This window comes from Haliaeetus leucocephalus, unplaced genomic scaffold, assembly GCF_000737465.1.
Source record: "Haliaeetus leucocephalus isolate CR32 unplaced genomic scaffold, Haliaeetus_leucocephalus-4.0 Scaffold13, whole genome shotgun sequence".
Lineage (NCBI taxonomy): Eukaryota > Metazoa > Chordata > Aves > Accipitriformes > Accipitridae > Haliaeetus > Haliaeetus leucocephalus.
In genome coordinates this window covers 2,757,149-2,774,808 of record NW_010972449.1, presented here as the reverse complement: position 1 = coordinate 2,774,808, position 17,660 = coordinate 2,757,149, and the positions used below count along the sequence as shown (strand labels likewise).

At 39.1% G+C, this 17,660-nt stretch overlaps 1 protein-coding gene across 3 annotated transcripts; it reads left to right on the top strand.

The window, feature by feature from the left end:
• Nucleotides 1-1,203: 1,203 nt before the first annotated feature.
• On the top strand, nt 1,204-17,321 carry PRR14L (proline rich 14-like). Of its 3 annotated transcripts, XM_010575023.1 has the most exons (9): nt 1,204-1,711; nt 3,248-3,329; nt 4,554-4,619; nt 5,487-10,332; nt 13,729-13,797; nt 14,565-14,733; nt 15,026-15,132; nt 16,144-16,215; nt 16,897-17,321. In XM_010575023.1, the coding sequence occupies exons 1-9, from the start codon at nt 1,247-1,249 to the stop codon at nt 17,162-17,164; spliced, it is 6,144 nt and encodes a 2,047-aa protein (XP_010573325.1). In that variant the 5' UTR covers nt 1,204-1,246; the 3' UTR covers nt 17,165-17,321. The 3 variants fall into 3 exon arrangements, 2 of the variants coding, with proteins under 2 accessions (XP_010573325.1, XP_010573315.1); XM_010575013.1 differs by having other exon boundaries at nt 4,554-10,332; XR_774844.1 differs by lacking the exons at nt 14,565-14,733; nt 15,026-15,132; nt 16,144-16,215; nt 16,897-17,321 and adding an exon at nt 10,622-10,695 and having other exon boundaries at nt 4,554-10,332; nt 13,729-13,795.
• The last annotated feature ends 339 nt before the right edge of the window (nt 17,322-17,660 follow it).

Genomic DNA, 17,660 nt, shown 5'->3' with positions numbered 1-17,660 from the left:
CGGCCCTGCCCGGGCGCGGCGGGGGTTTTGCGGGGCCGAGCCCGCTCCCTGCCAGCACCGGCGGAAACACCGGCGGTTGCGTAATTACCGAGAGCGGCGGCCTCCTCCGGTGCGCTGCCTCGGGGCCGGGGCGTAAGGGTTGTCGCCTGCGGTCGGTCCGCCGTCTGTCCGGGGACGAAGAAGCGGGAGCTCCCGCCTCCGGAGGAAGGAGAGGGGTTCGGGGCTGAGCCCGTTCCCCGCTGCTGCGGTGCTTGGAACAAAGGAGGCCGGCGCCCAGCTGGAACCGGTCCGTGTCGCTAGAAAGGGGGATCGTCTCCTGAAGACGGCTGTCCCGCTGCCTCCCCGCCGGGCTGGGGCGAGCGGAGCTTCCTTCCTTCTAGGCTGGCTTTGCTTAAGGAGCAGGGAGATCAAGGCCGGGCTAATAAACCCGTGTTTTGGTAAAGCGAGTAACTTGGCGCTGCTGTAAAACCCTGGCTTGGCCCATTCCTGTTTACGCGTGCGTCTTCAGGAGCCCCTCGATTGTCGCGTTCTCGTCGTGACAACGGGTCGGGTCAGTCGGAACGCCGCTCTGCTGGGATGCAGCTCTGAGCTCTCGCTGGCAAAGCAGGCTGCTGGCACCAGCGCATTTCGTTCCGGGCTGAAGCGGATCCCGACGCCGGTACCGGGGCTGTGTGCGGAAAAGCGGTGCTGGCCCAACGCATCCTACGTACGGCGCGGCAGGTGCTCGTATGAGAGAAGCTACGAGGCACGGTGTAGGGTGGATGATGTCTTAGAAGTGTTCTTTTGAGGCAGAAAACCTGTAAAGAAAAGATGGGTTTTTTTCCAAAGAGCAAAAACTTAAGAAAACCCCAGGAAAACAAATGATGCTTTAGTTTTAGCTAAGGAGAAGGATGTCTAATACAAGCCCTAGCGATTTGCTTTATAGTCTCTTTTCAGGTTTTCCAGAAGACATGGTTATATCTGCAGGGAGGCGTTTGAATGTGAAAATGAGGCTCGGGAATATCTGTTTGTCCACACTCTCTTCTTTTGTTAATGAAGCGTTTGCTTAGATACTCAAACTTTTCTCAGCTCCTTTCTTAAAAAAATTACTTGGAAGTATCTTTCTTAAACATATATGCTTGAATCTTGAAGAATGAAGCTTTTCCTTTTAATCTAGAGCTTACTCCTACGTACATTGATTTAACATTGCTTTTATTTTTAGGGTAAACTGTGAACAGCTCAGGACAACCAATCTTCAGCTGCCCTGATGCTATCATCTGGGGTGGAATCTCTCCTTGATTCTTCTGTGTCTGCTGTAATAGAGGAATTGTACACTGGACTGCCAGAGAGCATCTCCACTGAACTTATGGCTGTATCGGAGCCTAACGTTGGATTAGATGCAAAATCGGATGTATCGACGCCTGTGCTGGCACGCAGTGACAGCCCGTCAGCTGGGCATCATAGGACTTCTGGAGTAGAAAAGTTTTGCCAAAAGACAGAGGATTTGGGTGATATGCTCAAGGTGATTTCTCATGGGCCAGCAGAATCCCTTACTGAAGAATTACTAAAGGCTGGAGATCTTGAAGAGGATGAAGAAAACAAAAAAAGAAACTTTAGGAAACTAGACTGTTCTAGGGATGGATACCAGAAAGAAGACAAAGAGGCACAAGATGCTGAGGAGTATCACGCTGAATGCTGTGCTTTAAGACCTGGGGAAAGTTGTTCAAAACAAGTAAGCAAATGCAAAAACTCATCCCTGCGTGATATTTTGAATTTAGGGTTAGAGTGACTAGGCAGAGGACTTTGTCCATGTGGTTTCCTGTTTCTTATTTGTGTCTTCTGGCATGTGTGTCATTATTTGGATTATCATGGGTCCAGTGAAAAATTAGACTATACCTCAGTAGACCAGCCCTATTTTAAAATATCAAGCTTTTCACTTTCTTAAATACTGTTGGAATGGTGTGAGGCAGGTATGTAACAGAATGAAGAACAAAACTGACTGGTGACTAAAAAGGAGAAGAGAAACAACTTCAAAAGCTCTTTGCCCAGTATCCACGTTTTGTGGGTACAGCGTATTCTGCTGGTACCGTCATCCCCAGTCAAGGTACTAACCACTAAATAATAGCTATTTCAGTCTGCTAACAGTATTATAATGCTACAGGGGGCTCCAGTTTAGTATTTCAGGTTTTAATCTAAAAATAAAGATTATTCTTCATTTTAGAATTATTGTTTGTAATTAGAGAGAAAATCTCTTGTTAGTTTCCTCTTTCAAAACAGGAGACTCACATGGTCATGGCTTTTTTTTTTTTTCCTCCCCTCTAGCAAACACTGATGGTAAAATGTTATTTCTAGGAAAAGGCTTCTGAAAAATGTGCCAAAAATACTCTATTAAAAACTGAAGAGTCACAAAACTCTCTATTTAAAAACTGAGATTTTTAGTGACTTTCTTGATCAGTTTTCTTTAGTTTGTAAATAGTTTTCACCACACCAAAAGAACATAGGGGAGGAAAAAAAGTATTGTGACTGAACACATACCAGCCAGGAAATATCTGAATAAGGTACATAGGTGCATGTTTTACACTAATTGCTGGATATTGCAAAATACTTTGTGGTTTTAACTCTGGATTTTGGTATCTGTTTGATTTATTTGAAAGTTTATGAAAATAATTAAATTTTTCATAGTCATTCAGTTTTCCAAGATGAATTGTCGCGTATTTCAAAATGCAGGTAGTTTGGTTGTGGGGTTTGGTTTGGTTTGGCTTGGGGTTTTTTTGCAAGTAGACCTAGGTCATGTGTTCCTGGGTTTGTGTTTTTGAGCCAAGGGAAGGAGTGGTAGAAAGCAAGTTCTAATAAAGATCAGAAAATGCATGCATCTTACCAGAGGTATACAACGATGGTTTGGGGATGCGAGATAGACTTGGAGACTGGATTATTCTTCTGATTCAAATTTGTGACAATTTGCATTTTAAGCAACTTATATTTTAGATGCATCGCAAGACTTCGTTGCTGCTAAATACAAATCTTTTCTGGATGCATCGTTGTTTAATGGTGAGATGATAGTGATTGATAGGATCAGAAAGGAATGACAAGTGCTTGTGTGAACCACTTGCAACGCAAGGCTGCCTCTGTGCAAGGGCTGATATGTTCTGAGGTTTCTTGGTGGTTTTCTTGTTCAGAGCTAACCTAGCTGAGCAGGTACAGTCCCTGAAATGTGCTAAACGTTTCAGAAATTCCATCAATCTCCACTGATATTTCTGTCTTGTTTCAGGAGGACCCTCACTTAAACCAGGATGAGGTGAAGTCTTTGAGAACCTGTTGCACTGAAATAACAGGATCTCTGAAGAACACAGGTGCGTATTTTAGTGTACATCCCTATCTACCCCCTGCTTCTCTCCCAGGTTACTTTTTTAATTTAAAATTGATGAGTGATTGTGGGATAGCTCATTTATTTTGCTTTACAGTAGAAACTATTACCCTGCACAGCTAGAACAATATGAAAACTTAATCCTGTGCTTTTTCCTGACAGCACGTGTACTTGCCTGAAGACCTTTTATGTACAAGATGTGTTTTAGTTATTTAATTCAAATACTTACTTACCCCAAAGCAGAAGGTGTTGTTAAGAGCAGATGTTTTGCATTTCCTTTTGTTTCAAAGCTGGATTATACGAGAGCAGTAATAGCAAAGATGTGAAAAAGTATGACTCATTAATTTTCTAATGTTTTAAAAAATAAAAGTGCAGAATCCAAACGAAGAGGACAACAAAACTCATTCTTGATTTCATTATGATCCATAATCTTCTAGCTCCAAATACTTTGGTCACTTTGCCTGCATCTAGTAATTTTCTTTCTCCTAATGTGCTCTCATAACCAAAACTTGTACTTAGTTGAAGAATACCATCTAGTCTTGGTCCTTAGAAAATATGAAAAAGATCTTCAGAAGTCTGAGCAAATATGCTCCCTGTAAAGTTTTGAATATGAAGATATTCTGCAGTAACTGTAATTTTTTTAATTAGTACCTTCTTTGTGATTTTACAAAAAAAGTTTAGTAATAATCATAATTGCTTGGACAGAATGAGATACGCATTGTCTACCTATGGATGACTTACTGACAAAAATGCCTTCAAGGAAGAAGAAATGGAAATGGCTGCTCAATGCACCGCCATATTTCTAGGATAGAGCAGATAAAGTACCCAGCTACGTTGAGCTTTGATGTTACAAATAAGCATTACGATGTTGGCCATGATTTCCTATGTATTGAGTTATAGGACCTGCATTGCACCTAGCTCGATATTGGAGGAATCTGAAAAATTCAGTACGTCTTTGGATGCCTGCTGCTCATGGGGAATGTCTGTATTGAGAAGGATTGCATTTGTTACCTTAGGTTTGTGGTAGGGTAGTTTGTTTTTTCATCTAAAGGCTTGGAGTAGAATTTCTAGCATCAATTCTCACTTCTAAAAACACTTTGGTAACCAACACTGTACACAATATTCTGTACAATACTAAAAGGAACTTATTAAGCTGAATGCCTTCTAAATTTAGTATATGGTTCTGATTTGATTTATTTTTCTTATGCAGGAGAAAACCAAGCAAATGTTCAGGTGACAGCTGAAACTCTGCCAAAGCTCACTGAAGAAGTACAAGGTATGAAGGCTGATGGGACTAGGATATTTAGTAAAGCAGGATACAGGAATGACAGAGTGAGTAAAGGTCTTCCACCTGAGCGCAATGAATGCCCAGACGTAGACACAGTCATGGCCAGAGCTGGGGTTTCTGGAACCAGCACGTTAGTTTTTTTAGAGCCTTTAAAAGTCATGGACGTTGAATCGGCCACAGAGCATCCACAAGAAAAAAATGAATATAATGGGTTGAAAGCCCATACTGCCATGCCATTGAGAACAGGGGGTAATGTTGTATCTAATTTGGAGACTAGAGAAGAAAAGTTACCCAGAAAAAATCCTGTTAATGAATTCAGTACATCACTTGCTAAGCAGGATGAAGAAAACAATGCTCATGACTTCTGTACTGGTCCTGTACCTAAACATAATGAACCTCATAGGTTGTCATCAGTAGAAAGCTGTAGAATACTCTCCACAAAAAGTTCTGAAGTTGTATGTTCAGTTCTGAAAAGCACCGGTTGTCTGGACTTCAGAAATACGCCACTAGAAAACAATAGTACTGCAGTCCATGGAATTATCAGTGAAACCCCCCAAAAGTATCTTCCCCAAAACATCGAAAGTCAGACTCATTATGATCGTGGAATTGGGTTTGTAGAAAATCAAACCTCCACATCTGTACCAGTAGAGCAGATTTCAGTGGTAAGGAGCAAAGGATTGTGTAGTGCTAAAATTGATCACAGGGAAGTAAGTGCTAGTATCGGTAAATCATACAGCTCTGAATTTGAAGAAGCTGCTGAAGTCCGCACAAAAATTGCTGGGGGACATAACATTGAAGTTCGTAGCTGGCCTGAAGCTCAAGAAAGTGCTAATTCTGAGCATTGTCATTCTTCAGTTTTTAGTTCTGTTTCTTCATCTCCTGAGGAGTTCTCAAAAGAAAAATTTAAAATGGTCCCATCAGAAGGTGTGAAAAAGGACGAGGGGCAATTCTCTGTCAGTGACGTATGCAAGGGTGATACAAAAGAAAATAGTCTATTGATGGAAACGAGCAACATTGCTTCCTGTGAAATTGGACAAGCAGACATATGCTTTTATAATACCTCCAGTAAAATTTCTCCTCCCAGTAGCCACAGCTGTCTGGATCTTGGTACCAAGCTACAAAAAGATGCACCTGAGGCACAAGTGCTTGAAAAGCAATCTGAAAGTAATACAACATCAGAAGAGTTGGCTGGCAGTTTAGTTGAAGCTACAGAAGTTAATAGTAATGACAGTTTGACCACTGGCAAAGAAACTAATTTGATTTATACACTAAATGTAACTCTATCTCCTGTTGCACAAAAATCAAGAGAACCTTATCGTAATGAGTGTCCTCCTTGTACTAATAATGAAGTTTCAAGCAGGGACGAGGCTCAGGATAATCCATCTGGAAAAGAGTCAGTTGATGCTTCTGGAACAACAGGGGAACAAGTCACTGAAGTTGTGCTTCATAAAGATAAATTTAAGTCCTCATTAAGTTCCAGGACTTTTGATAACCCTAATATGACAAGAAAAATTTCCCAAAAGAACATGAAGTCTTCAGCGGGAAATATAGAGACTGTGGTCAGTGGTTTAGAAAATGAACATAGTGACGCATGGAATTGTAATAATCAGAGTATAGAAGACCAGTGTACAGCTGCCAGTACTTCCTGTATTTTATCAGGGAGTACACATGTAGATAATGTTCTCCCAAACAGTCATTCTTTTAATGTTGAGGTTGATAAGAAGATCGAAGAAACTGATAATTTGGAAAGAGAAGCTTCAGCTGGATATAATAGTAAAAAGGCAATCATCTTTCCAGAAGCACACTTCCCTTTGGCATGTGGATCTCTTCCTTGTGAAGATGACTGGGGCAACAGAGGTGTAGATCTGCATGGGATAAATGACATTTCCACAGCAAAACCCATGTTTTGCTCAGCTTATACTGCAGAGAAGTCTCTTGCTACCTTGGTAAGAGATGAGATTTCAAATAAGAGTATGGAGGTTGTGAAACAATTTGATCTTTGTAAAGTAACAGATGGCAGTGAAATTGTTTGTGACAGAGATGAGGCAAAAGAACAAATCGGCATGTGTGCTCTCCAGACTGATGAATTTGATAAAATAAGAACTGTGGATTCTCCAAAGGCTCCTGAAGGCAATCAGAGAAATAAGACTAGTGAACAGCTACTAGTCAGATACTTGAACAAAAAAACCTGTGTTCATAATTTTGGATTTTGCAACTCTCCATTAGGCCCAAAGAAGAGAGAACTAGGCACATATGAGAAGAAAGAAGTGTCATCACTCACAGCTAATCCCTCTGAGTGTAGTGCTTCAACCTGTGATACATGTCCATTACTCAACAACATGAATATTCAAACACAACTTGCTAGCCAAACAGAAAAGACCCTTCGTCCAATGGAAAATCAGTGTCTTGCATGTCAGAGTGAGTTTGATGGCCGAGTTCCAGGCAGCAAGCAGCATTTAGAAACCTTAAACAAACAACCAAGCACTGGCTTACAAACTACGGCTACTTTTGTGGAAGAAACCAAAATATCAATTGGCACTAGTCAAAGTGAAGAGATACTATTAAAAACAAGTGACAACCTGCCTCCATTAGTTCATAAATATGCAAGAGAAGACAGTTTTCAAGGAACTCTAAAAGAGAATGTAGTGGATTTGGACTCTTTAAATGGTGTGAGAAATGAAGACTGTTCAGGATATGTGGGCTTCATCAGTGATCTAATTGAAGAGAAGACAATCAAACTAAAAGAACATGAGAAAGAATGTGAAAGAGAAGATAAAGGAACTCTTGAAGAAAGCTTTTCTGATAGCAAATCACATTGCTCACAGCATGCTTGCTTTATCAAATCTGAAAAAGAGAAAGCAGAGCTAGTATTTGCAGGTAACAAAATGCAGCAATCTTTGCCAAAGATGAAGTGGTTGGTGGAGAACCAGGAAAATACAGTTAGTGCCCAATTTTCGCTCTTCTCATCAATTCATGCGAGTCTGTTATATAAGCCAGAAAATATGAATGTATTTTCAGAGACAGAAAACAAAAAAAGTCTGAGAATAAAATCTATCTTAAATAACCCTTGCCCACAGTTAACATTTGAGTCTGGTAAAGAAACTGATGCTCAAAAGGGTCCATCCGATTTCGAAAAATTTGACATCCAAGAATCTTTTAATGAGACTCAGGCGGATTCAGAAACACCATCAGCTCTGAACTTGGGAATCTCTCTGCCTGAGAAAGAAAAGCTGTGTATGTCATCTGAGAACACACAAATAGATAATTGTGATCCACCTTCAGCTGAAGTTTTTAGGAAAGATTCTTCCATGACAAAACCTCTTTCTGTAACAACGTTTGTTAAGAGAAAAGCCAGCAATACTGAGATTCCATCTTCAGAGAATGAAACGGCAACTAGCTTTCGGAATGGTGCAAAAAGCTCAGGCATTTGTGCACACAGCAAAGAAAGTCTGAGAGATGAGGGGCATAGCGTGCTAACTGTAAAAGACATGGATGTGACCTCACCAGAAAGTACTCACTGTGGAGAGAAGTTTATGAATACATGTGTAGAAGAGAAGATGGGAAGAGAAGTAGTCCCTAGAAAAAAGTTGCCCATAGATTCTTTTCTTGATGGAGAAGATTCTCTATGGGCCTTGTTAAAAGATTCAAAAGAGTCTGGCAACAAAATAGTCCCTCTCAGTACTGAGAATTATGGAAAGGTTTTGGAAGAAATCCCAAGATCTAACGTAAGTAATCTTTCAAAAGAAAGAAAAAATGATACAAAGCTCACAAACTTAGCAGGTACCAGTCTCCTTTCAGAAACTATGCGTGATTGTCAAGCTGAAGATGCGTCTGATGCAGAAACTTCACCAGAATTGCAATATAATACAGCACCTGCATTTTATCCACGTATGAGTATACTATCAAACAGTTGCAAAGAATCATCCCCAAACTGTGTGGTTTGCAGTGGAGTAAGTGTGCCTTACAAATTAATTGCACAGAGCAAAGGTAATGTAAAGGAGATTACAGAAGGCCAGGATGCTATTATACCAACTCGTTCAGTTTGCAAGGAAAAGGAGGCTTTAGGTTCAGAGAGACTTGATCAAATAGAAAAATGTCAGGTACTTAAACGAAAGAAGAAATATGAAAAGGTGGAAGCACATCTGTCAGACAAGGCACAACAAGAACAGAAGTCAGAATACCAAAAGAAAGCAAAAATCACACTGCAGCCAAGTATGTTGCACAGTTCTGAACTCTTGTGCAGCTCTTCAAATCACCTGGTGACATCAAGAAATATGAAGTCTGAAGGTCCTCCAGAGGAGATCTTTGCTGTCAGAAGCAGTGAAAATAAACTATGTAGCACTTTACAAGAAGTCAAAAGGCCAAAGATTACCACAGATATTATTAGTTCACAGTTTTTGAAGACTCAGGATTCAGAAATGGAAAACCTGAACCTTAATTTAGGGTATGATGGAATCCCTGGTGCCTTTGGAACTACAAATAAACTAAGAGGACCTCTTCCATTAAAAAGACAGCCTGGAAGGATGTGCAAAAAAGTTCCCACATCATATCAGCTAAATACTGTAAGAAAAAGCAAAAAAATTAAAAGTTCACCTTTTTTTGAAATTCCCCCGGAAATATTCCCTAAACAGGAAAACACACTTCTCAAATCTTTGTACTTTCCATGTAAACCACCGACAATGGAAACTGAAACAGCCATGAGATCTGTGCATATGCCAAGGCAGAGGGACAAGAGGTGCAGTTTGTTGAACAGCTTGAAATTTAGAAAATGTACCAAAGAACGAGCATTGTTGAGCAAGCTGACTGCAACGGCTAGCAAGCTCCTGGCACCTGCCAGAAGCATCCCTAACCTAGACCCTCTGCCATATTCTTCTGAAATTCTTCCAATGGGTGAGAGGCACAGCCAACGTACATCTAAAAATCTATTGGAAGCCTTTTCTTGCATTAACAGGAACTTACATTCACGCTGGGCTGACAGTTGGTGCACCAAGATGTTCAGCTTTCAGCCTTTGGCACTTTATCCTGTAGAATCTACCAAAATACTTTTTTCAGACTTGAGCCACAAGCCTCCAACCTCTTTCTTGGATACCCCAGTTTTCCCAATTTCTTTTCACATAAAATTGGACTCCAGTCATGTGGCAGACCTCACAGGGATTACATCCCAGCACTCTGTACATCACAGATCAGTTTTGGGAGAAATGCCAGCACCACCTTCAAACTGGACTTTTTCTTTTCTCCTGTCTCAGAGCTGTTCAGATACAACAGCTTTCAAGGAAGATTCCAGTCTAAATAATGAGCTGCATTCCTCTATCTCTGTAACAACCCCAAGGGCTGTTGCCTTTCATCCTGACCGTGGAAGAAATGCCATAGCTGAAAGAAGAGGAAGTTCCTCCATGCTTGGCCTTCACACAGTGTTAGCACTTTCTTCCCCTGGATGTTACAGGATTTGGACAAGAAGAAGAAATTTAACCAGTCATATTCCTACCATCCAGAGACTATTTATATCGCAATTCGCACAGGGTTTGAAAGGGGCAAGGTATCCAACTTCTGTATCAGATGACCTCGTCTCTTCATTGCCATACTCATTGGGCAGGGTACTATCCATATGGAGTCAGCATGGTCCTTCTGCCTGCCCCTCCGAAATCACTCCTCTCCATTCCAATCACTGCAAGTGGCAGCCAAGTGTGGGCATCGAGAACAGGTAAAACCCATCAACTTATTTCTGAGATTAAATATGTATAGGGTATGTACTTGCTCCTTTTTGGGAGGGAGAGGGTAACTGCAGCTTGCATTGGAGGGTCAGTTTCCCCTGTTCCAAATCTACACATTCTGCTCCAAAAATGGCTCAACGTGGAAGATTCTTCCCTATGGAACAGTCTGTTAGCTGAATTGAAATATATTTGCCTTCAGTTCTTTAATACTATCCTGTTTTGGCAGAATGGCTAACTCTATTTTCTTCTCCCTTGCAAAATATACACACCATGCATCAGAATATATAATGCAGAAAGGTGAGCTACTTCATTAGGTCTATTCAGAGTGACTGCAGAACAACTGGATTTCTGAGGTAGGAAAGTTTTTTTCAGAGGTCTGAGCCACAAGTGCCACTTAGAACCACTGTAAAATGCTCAATATCAGATTAGGAAGAGTCCAAAGGGGTGGGGGGTGGCATTCGGTTAAATTTTTAATTGTATTCCATGACTGTTCTATGGTAACTGAAACCTTGATAGTATGTGCCCGATGCATTGTTGGCACAAGCCAGTGTAGCTCCAGTTCAGGTTGGTAATGAATTTTTGTGCATGTCGTTCTCGTTATGAGTGGGAAGAGGACTGAAATCTACTCTGTTTATTTAATTAACTTTGCTATCGGCATTTGAGATCTTTTTTACTAAGAAACAGAATGAGAGAAGAGATTCCTAGCTCTATTACAGGATTTTTGCATGCTGTTGAGCAAAGATTTTGCCCTTTATGTTATGCCTCAGTGACATGGGGCAGTTCAGTCCCTGATTTTATAGTCTTGAGATTCCTGGACAGAGTATAGGCTCATGAGCACTGTAGAAGAGTTCATTTGATTAATTCTTTTGTTTGATATGGCAGTCTCTAGCATTTGGCTTATCTTATGTCATAGCTTGACATACATATAACCAAAAATCTTGCCAGATAACTAATGCTGCATTTTGCTTTGTATAAATGGATAACATACCTAAAAGTTTTAAGGGTATCACTTGTTAGTATAAATTCTAACGTCTACTGAAGGTGTGAGTGAACTTACGCAAGTACTACTTCATTCTGGGAGCTGTCTGCACTAAAAGAATGAAGTTGAATAATGGCATAGAGACAACTTCACAGCACTTTCTGTTGCACCTGCATTCTTTTTCATCCATATGAGTCAATATATCAGGCTGAATTTTCTAGTGTACAAATTAGTACTCTGGAAGTAATCATACTAGTAAACTACAGTTTGAGCACTAAACTTAAAAATAAGACATTGCTGCCATTCTTTAAAAACAAAACAAACACCTTTTAAAAACTTACTTCTGTGTATAAGGTGAATTTATTATTTTATATTGTTGAGGCATGTTATCCTTGGACTGGGAGATCAGAGCTGACGTATGCTCTCGTGTTTTCTCCCATCCTTAAGCCAACAGACTCCCAGACAGCTTCTTACAGCATATCCATTTAGCGAAAGTATAAGAGGATTTAATACCTTGACGTAAAGGGTAATTTGAAAACCAAATGTTTTGCTGTGAATGATCTTTATCCCAAAGGGAGAGAAGCCAAATCAAACCTTATCACTTCAAGTGAAAACCCAAAGTTAAAATAATGTAAAACTCGGTTTGTTTTTTCCCTAAAATACCTTACAGATATGTGTATGAGGTAGCCTTAATTCTTCTGCCCCTCTCAGATTTTCTTTAAAGTGAAGTTACTATAGCATGCAGTGAGTCGAAAAGAATGTTTGCAGAAGTTTAAAGTGCAGCAAATAAATTCTATTCCTAAACAGTTAAGCAAAAATTAATATTAAAGGTTTGGTTATAAAACAACGTAAAGAACAAAACCTAACATTTTTAAATATTTCATACCATTTTAGTTTCCATTTTGCTGAAGATTGACAGCCTGTTCTCAGCAACTAATAAATCTTTTTTTAAAGGTATTAACAGGAACAATGACAAAATGATAATTCAGTAAATCTCTCTTAAACTTGTGTCTACTCAAAAAAAAAATCTTCTATGAAATAAATGTTTGGTATATAAATACAAGAGTACAAGAAGTATGTTTGGTGCAGTATAGAAGAATTTTCAGCTTCCAGGATGACAAAAATCTTTGCCTGTTTTAAGATATTTAAAAATCAGAAAAATTAAAAAGTGGCTCCAAGTTCTCTGCAGGCCATTTTCTTCTGGAAGAGATTTGTCCTCTTTAAATTTTCATTCATAGTTAGTGTTTTCAATAACCAGGAAAACAAGGAACTAGTGTAGTTCTCCTGCCTAAAAATCTTCTGTCACTTCCACTGCCAGTAATAAGACATTCTTTAAGTCATTTTTTTAATTAATGTTCATTTGGATTCAAAATTTCTAAACTGTTTTTTTCTCTCCCTGTAATTTTTTCTTATTATTATTGCATATAACAGTAAGCTCTGCCTCTAGCACAGAGGAGACTGATGCACTATTGATACAGGTTCCAGTAGTGTTGGGACAGTGACTGGAACATTTTGGGAAACAAAATGTTATCGTTCTGATATTAAATGACAAATACAAGAAATGGGTCTTTCTGACCTCCTTATATTTGGACTTACCTGTACTGCCAGCATGGTTGGTTTGCATTTATTTTGTAGCATTCCAGTCTGGCTGTAACTTCTTTGCTTTAGAACAGTGAAGTACCTTTAGCTGTTAATTTGGGAGAACAGCAAGTACAAAATCTGCTGTTTAATGTAATAAAAGCTGTCCCAACTGATTTTTTTTCTTCCTGCTGTTAATAGTGTGGGCACAAACATAAAGCTTAATGTTAAAAGACTTAGAGCTGTGCTGACTTTTATGCCATGCCATAGAGTTATGGTAATTACCAACCCTTATAGAAAAGCCTTTGGTTATTCCAATCGATTAAGAATATTCAAGTAAGAATGTGGGGGTTGGAGACAACAAGGAGTTAATCTTATGGAAATCCTTCCATTCACTTGTTACTGGTGCCACTATGCACTTTTTTCATTTAGTAACCAATTCCTTCAAGGTTTTTGGTTACTTCAATTTTAAAACCTGGGGCTTTTGAATGAGGAATACAGACTTTCATAGAAATAATTACAACTTTCAGACTAATACTGTCTCCCTCTCTTTCTGTACTTTTATTTCCTTTCCTCATCACTACCATTTTTAAGTGAAAGGAGGACTATTTCCCTAACAAGGTGTCAGCGAAATTTAGTGGACTAAATGGCAGATGTGGCTTGCTCTTATATCGTTTGAGTCTTTCATTCTCGTTCCTGATATTAGCATTTTTTGTCTTACAGTCCAGTTTATACTAATAATTTTTCCCTCATCTTTTTTATAGTGTAGTCCTAATTTCTGTCTGTCTTTTTTGTTGGTTTTTTTTTTTTCATTATTCTTTTGAACCAGCTATGCCATGTTACCGCACTTACCTGTACAGAGTATGGAAGCACTACAGGCTGCAGGTCATGAGATACGGTGAGTCTCTTGGACTTTGATACTTATTCTGAGTAGTGGGATCGTAAGCTTTCTCAGAAAGACATTGCTTATGTAATTTTGGCTTTCAGCTTTTGGCAGTTCACTCCAAGAATAGCTTTCTGATTAAAATATTAGTGAAGTAAACTGACTGGATCATGTAATGGAGAAGTCTGGAGGGGCGTTAATACAAACACCATGTAGGTCATTGCACAGAACAATTCTGTTCCTTTCAACCATGTTGTGCCGCTTGTTATGAAATGAATATGTGAAACTGTAGAAGTTTGTTTCCTTACTTGGATATATGTTCTTTTTGCCTGGGTGACTGGACGTTAGGTGCTGAAACTTCCTTCTATTCTTTGTCAGTGTTGGGATGGCAGATATAAAAGCTATCTTTTTAAATTTATCTGTAAACAAAAAGTATTAAATTAATAGTTGGGTCAAAGAAATTTGCTGGCAGAAAAGGAGGATTAATCACTTTCTATCAGTAGTTACTAAATAGAGCTGCAAACTGTTTAACTATACAAAAAGGAAAAGAGTGGATTTAAAATTACATGTTCAAATACACTGGCAGTTTAGCTTGTTTCAGTATCAACGCGGGCTGCAGCAGTTTTTTACTGTATGTATGTACTGGAGAAAGCAATTCCTGTGAACTGCATTGCTTTTTGTGGCCACGTTGCTATTTAGGAACATCACCTGAGAGCATGGAATGCTATTGCAGCATAAATTGGGTAGGAATCTACATATGTTCCCTTCTTCCTCTGTTACAGCCTGGAAACTTCATTCCCTCTTCCGTTACCAAAGTCTTGCTCACTTCCAGAACCATCACCATCTCCCCCCAGGCTTTCAGCCTCTGAGCTCCAGGTCCGTGCCCTTGATGAAGCTGATGCTTCCGTTCCAGCCTGTCTTAGACCCCAGGATGACACAGAACTGAAAAAAGTGAGCTCATTTTAGATTTTAGATATCTCAGACTCTTGGTTCCCCAGAACCTGAAGCGGCTGCTGCTGAATATTATTTAGTAACTGTTAAAGATGAGGAGAGAAAACAGGCTACTAGTCCTAATCTGTGCTGCTTCTTTCTTTTATTCAAGCAGAAAGAAGGTGGTAAAACAAAGAGGAATGCTTATTCTATAGATAATGTATACTCAACATAAAAGGGAATTCTGTTGCTGCTGACTAGCGTGGTCATTATTTCCTTAGTTGTAACTTTTTTTTTTTCTTTCTTTCTTAAGACTGAGTCAGAAAAGAGGCCAAAGAAAGTCTCACAAATCCGAATCAGGAAGACTGTTCCTAAGCCAGACCCTAACCTTACTCCAATGGGACTACCGAAACCAAAAAGGTGAGCAGTACTTTTTAAATGGACTCATACTAGCTTCTGTTGCTTACGTTTCCTGCATAGTAATGTAATCATTTCAATAAATGCTTCTCTTACCACCGCTATTTTGTGTGCTCCCAGTTGAGTGATGTCTGATGTTTGCTTCCTTTATAAGAAAAGATTGACACAGCTGTACCAACTGTATAAAAGACTGAAGAAAGAAATTGGTCTTTGAACAGAACTTTTTTCAAGTAAGAAAAGGACTATGGGATATGAACTACTGACTGGGTTTTAGGCAAAATGTGAAAAACTAAGCTGCAATGGAATGATTTCTCTAAAGAAGAAAGAAGTTCATATTGATTAACATACATTGAAAATAAGTCACTCTACAGTGCACAGTGAGATGAAGTGATCTGTTAGGAAGTTCTGTTGATGCAAATTATGTTGGAGTTCTTCACAGTTCCTTCTTTGTGGTATATGATCTTAGGGAAACATCAGTTCAGTGTAAATGTGGGTAATCGCAGTGCCAGATATTGATAAAGCTTTTCCAGTCAGCCATCTAGTATTTTGTTCACTTCTGTCCTAAACAGAAGTGCCAGCTTTGACAAAGGAATGCATTTCTTCAGAGATCAGCTTGGTAACTAAGTGTCAATAACTTAAAATCAGTCCAAAGAGATGAAATGTTAGTCTGCAAAACTGTAAGTCTTTTCTTAGCTTCCACAAACAAGTGACCTGTGAAGGGATTTCCCTTTCTTCTTTTGAGCATCAGTATTTCAAAACATCATAGAATGCTAGAAGGAACATTGACCTCTGCAGAAATGGCAAGCCTTGACCCAGACCTTATAAAAACACTGTGTGAAATGAGGTACTCAACGACTTCATTTTTCATTCCTCCCTATATTCAATTAACTAAGGCATAATTAGTGTTTAGGCATAGAATGCAAACCATACTTGTTTCTCATAAATCTGCTTGTTGTGAAGAGAGGTAGTTTTGAAATTCTTCTTGATTGATTGATTTGTTCATTACTTTTTCAGGCTTAAGAAGAAAGAATTTAGTTTAGAAGAAATTTACACAAACAAGAACTATAAGTCCCCTCCTCCAGCCAGGTTGGTTCTGCTTCCTAATGAGAAAACTAAGATAAATGTAAATTACTTAAGTAGAGAGAACATTAAAGGTGTCTGAAAGCTAAGAGGGAGATAAATTTTTAAAATTGCTCTAGCTTAAAGTGGTAGAGAAAGTTAATTCAAAAATAGTATCTTTTACTATTTGGATGGAAAGCAGTGAAGTAGAATATGAAATAAGAATTTGCAGCTGTTTAAGTGTGGATTTGTACATTGTTTTCATCTACTTATTCATTCCAGCCATCATGCAAGTACAGTACTTACTTTTTCAAAATTCAAAGGCAACTAAATACTCTTTAAAATACTAATAACTGCCTGTCATCAAGTATAGCATGATTATCAAGACCGCTACATTTTTTTAATGTTCAAATCTTATTTATTCTATAAAATTAAGATTCTGTAATTGTGCTTTTGAACAGAAATATGGATAGAAAGAGATTCAACCCAAATGCCTATGCACCAATAACAAATTATTTAGCTAGCAGTAACACACAGAAGGTGTAAGCTGTAGATAAGTATACATTACAAGAGGTGTGGAGGGACTGTAAAAATGTAAAAGTTAGAAGTGTGTTTACTTGGGTTATGAAATCCACCAGTCTCCCTGTCCTTGTAAGGTGGTTAACTGCTTCTTGAGTATTTATGAGTTCTATCCTTCGCTTTTACCAGGAGCTTGGAAACAATCTTTGAAGAGCCCAAGGAGAAAAATGGACGCTTGATCTCTGTCAGCCAGCAGAAGAGAAAGCGGATTCTAGAGTTTCAGGACTTTACTCTTCCCCGGAAAAGGAAGACAAGAGGCAAAATCAAAGCAGTGGGTAGCTTCACCCGAGCAAAAAAAGCTGCACTACAGAGTGCAGAGTTAGATGCTCTTCTGAGTCAGAAGCTAATGGATCTTGAAGCCTTTTTTGCAAAGGAGGCTGATCAGGAGCAGGCCTGAGGGAGCCATTTAGCTGAAAATGGTCCAATCAGCTCCTTTAGTATTTTAGTCCTGTTGGGAGAAATCTACTGACTTCTTCATACATTACTCTACCACTCTGTTCTAATCTCTGATGATCAGTTTTTGGCTGTGGCGCTCTTTAAGGTGCTATTTTTTTTTTTTTAAATGCTATTGGAGGGATTCTTCTAGGTCCCTGTTTTGAGTGTAACACAGCCACATACAATTTACCATTCCTTCCCCAACCTCTAGAAATTATTGCTAATGTTTAATTATGCTTAGACACCTTTTGGGGGTAGAGTAGGAGTGTAAAGGAGGAAGTAGTGCACCTTCAGTGATGCTAGAACTCTGTACTCCAGATCATTTGCACATTTGAGTCTGCTGTTGTTACTGTAATGGCTATTTTGAACAACCTGACAGAAGAGATATGGTGTTTGATAAAGATGAATTCTAGCAAACACATTCTTGATATACCACTAACTTTTTAATAATTAAAAGT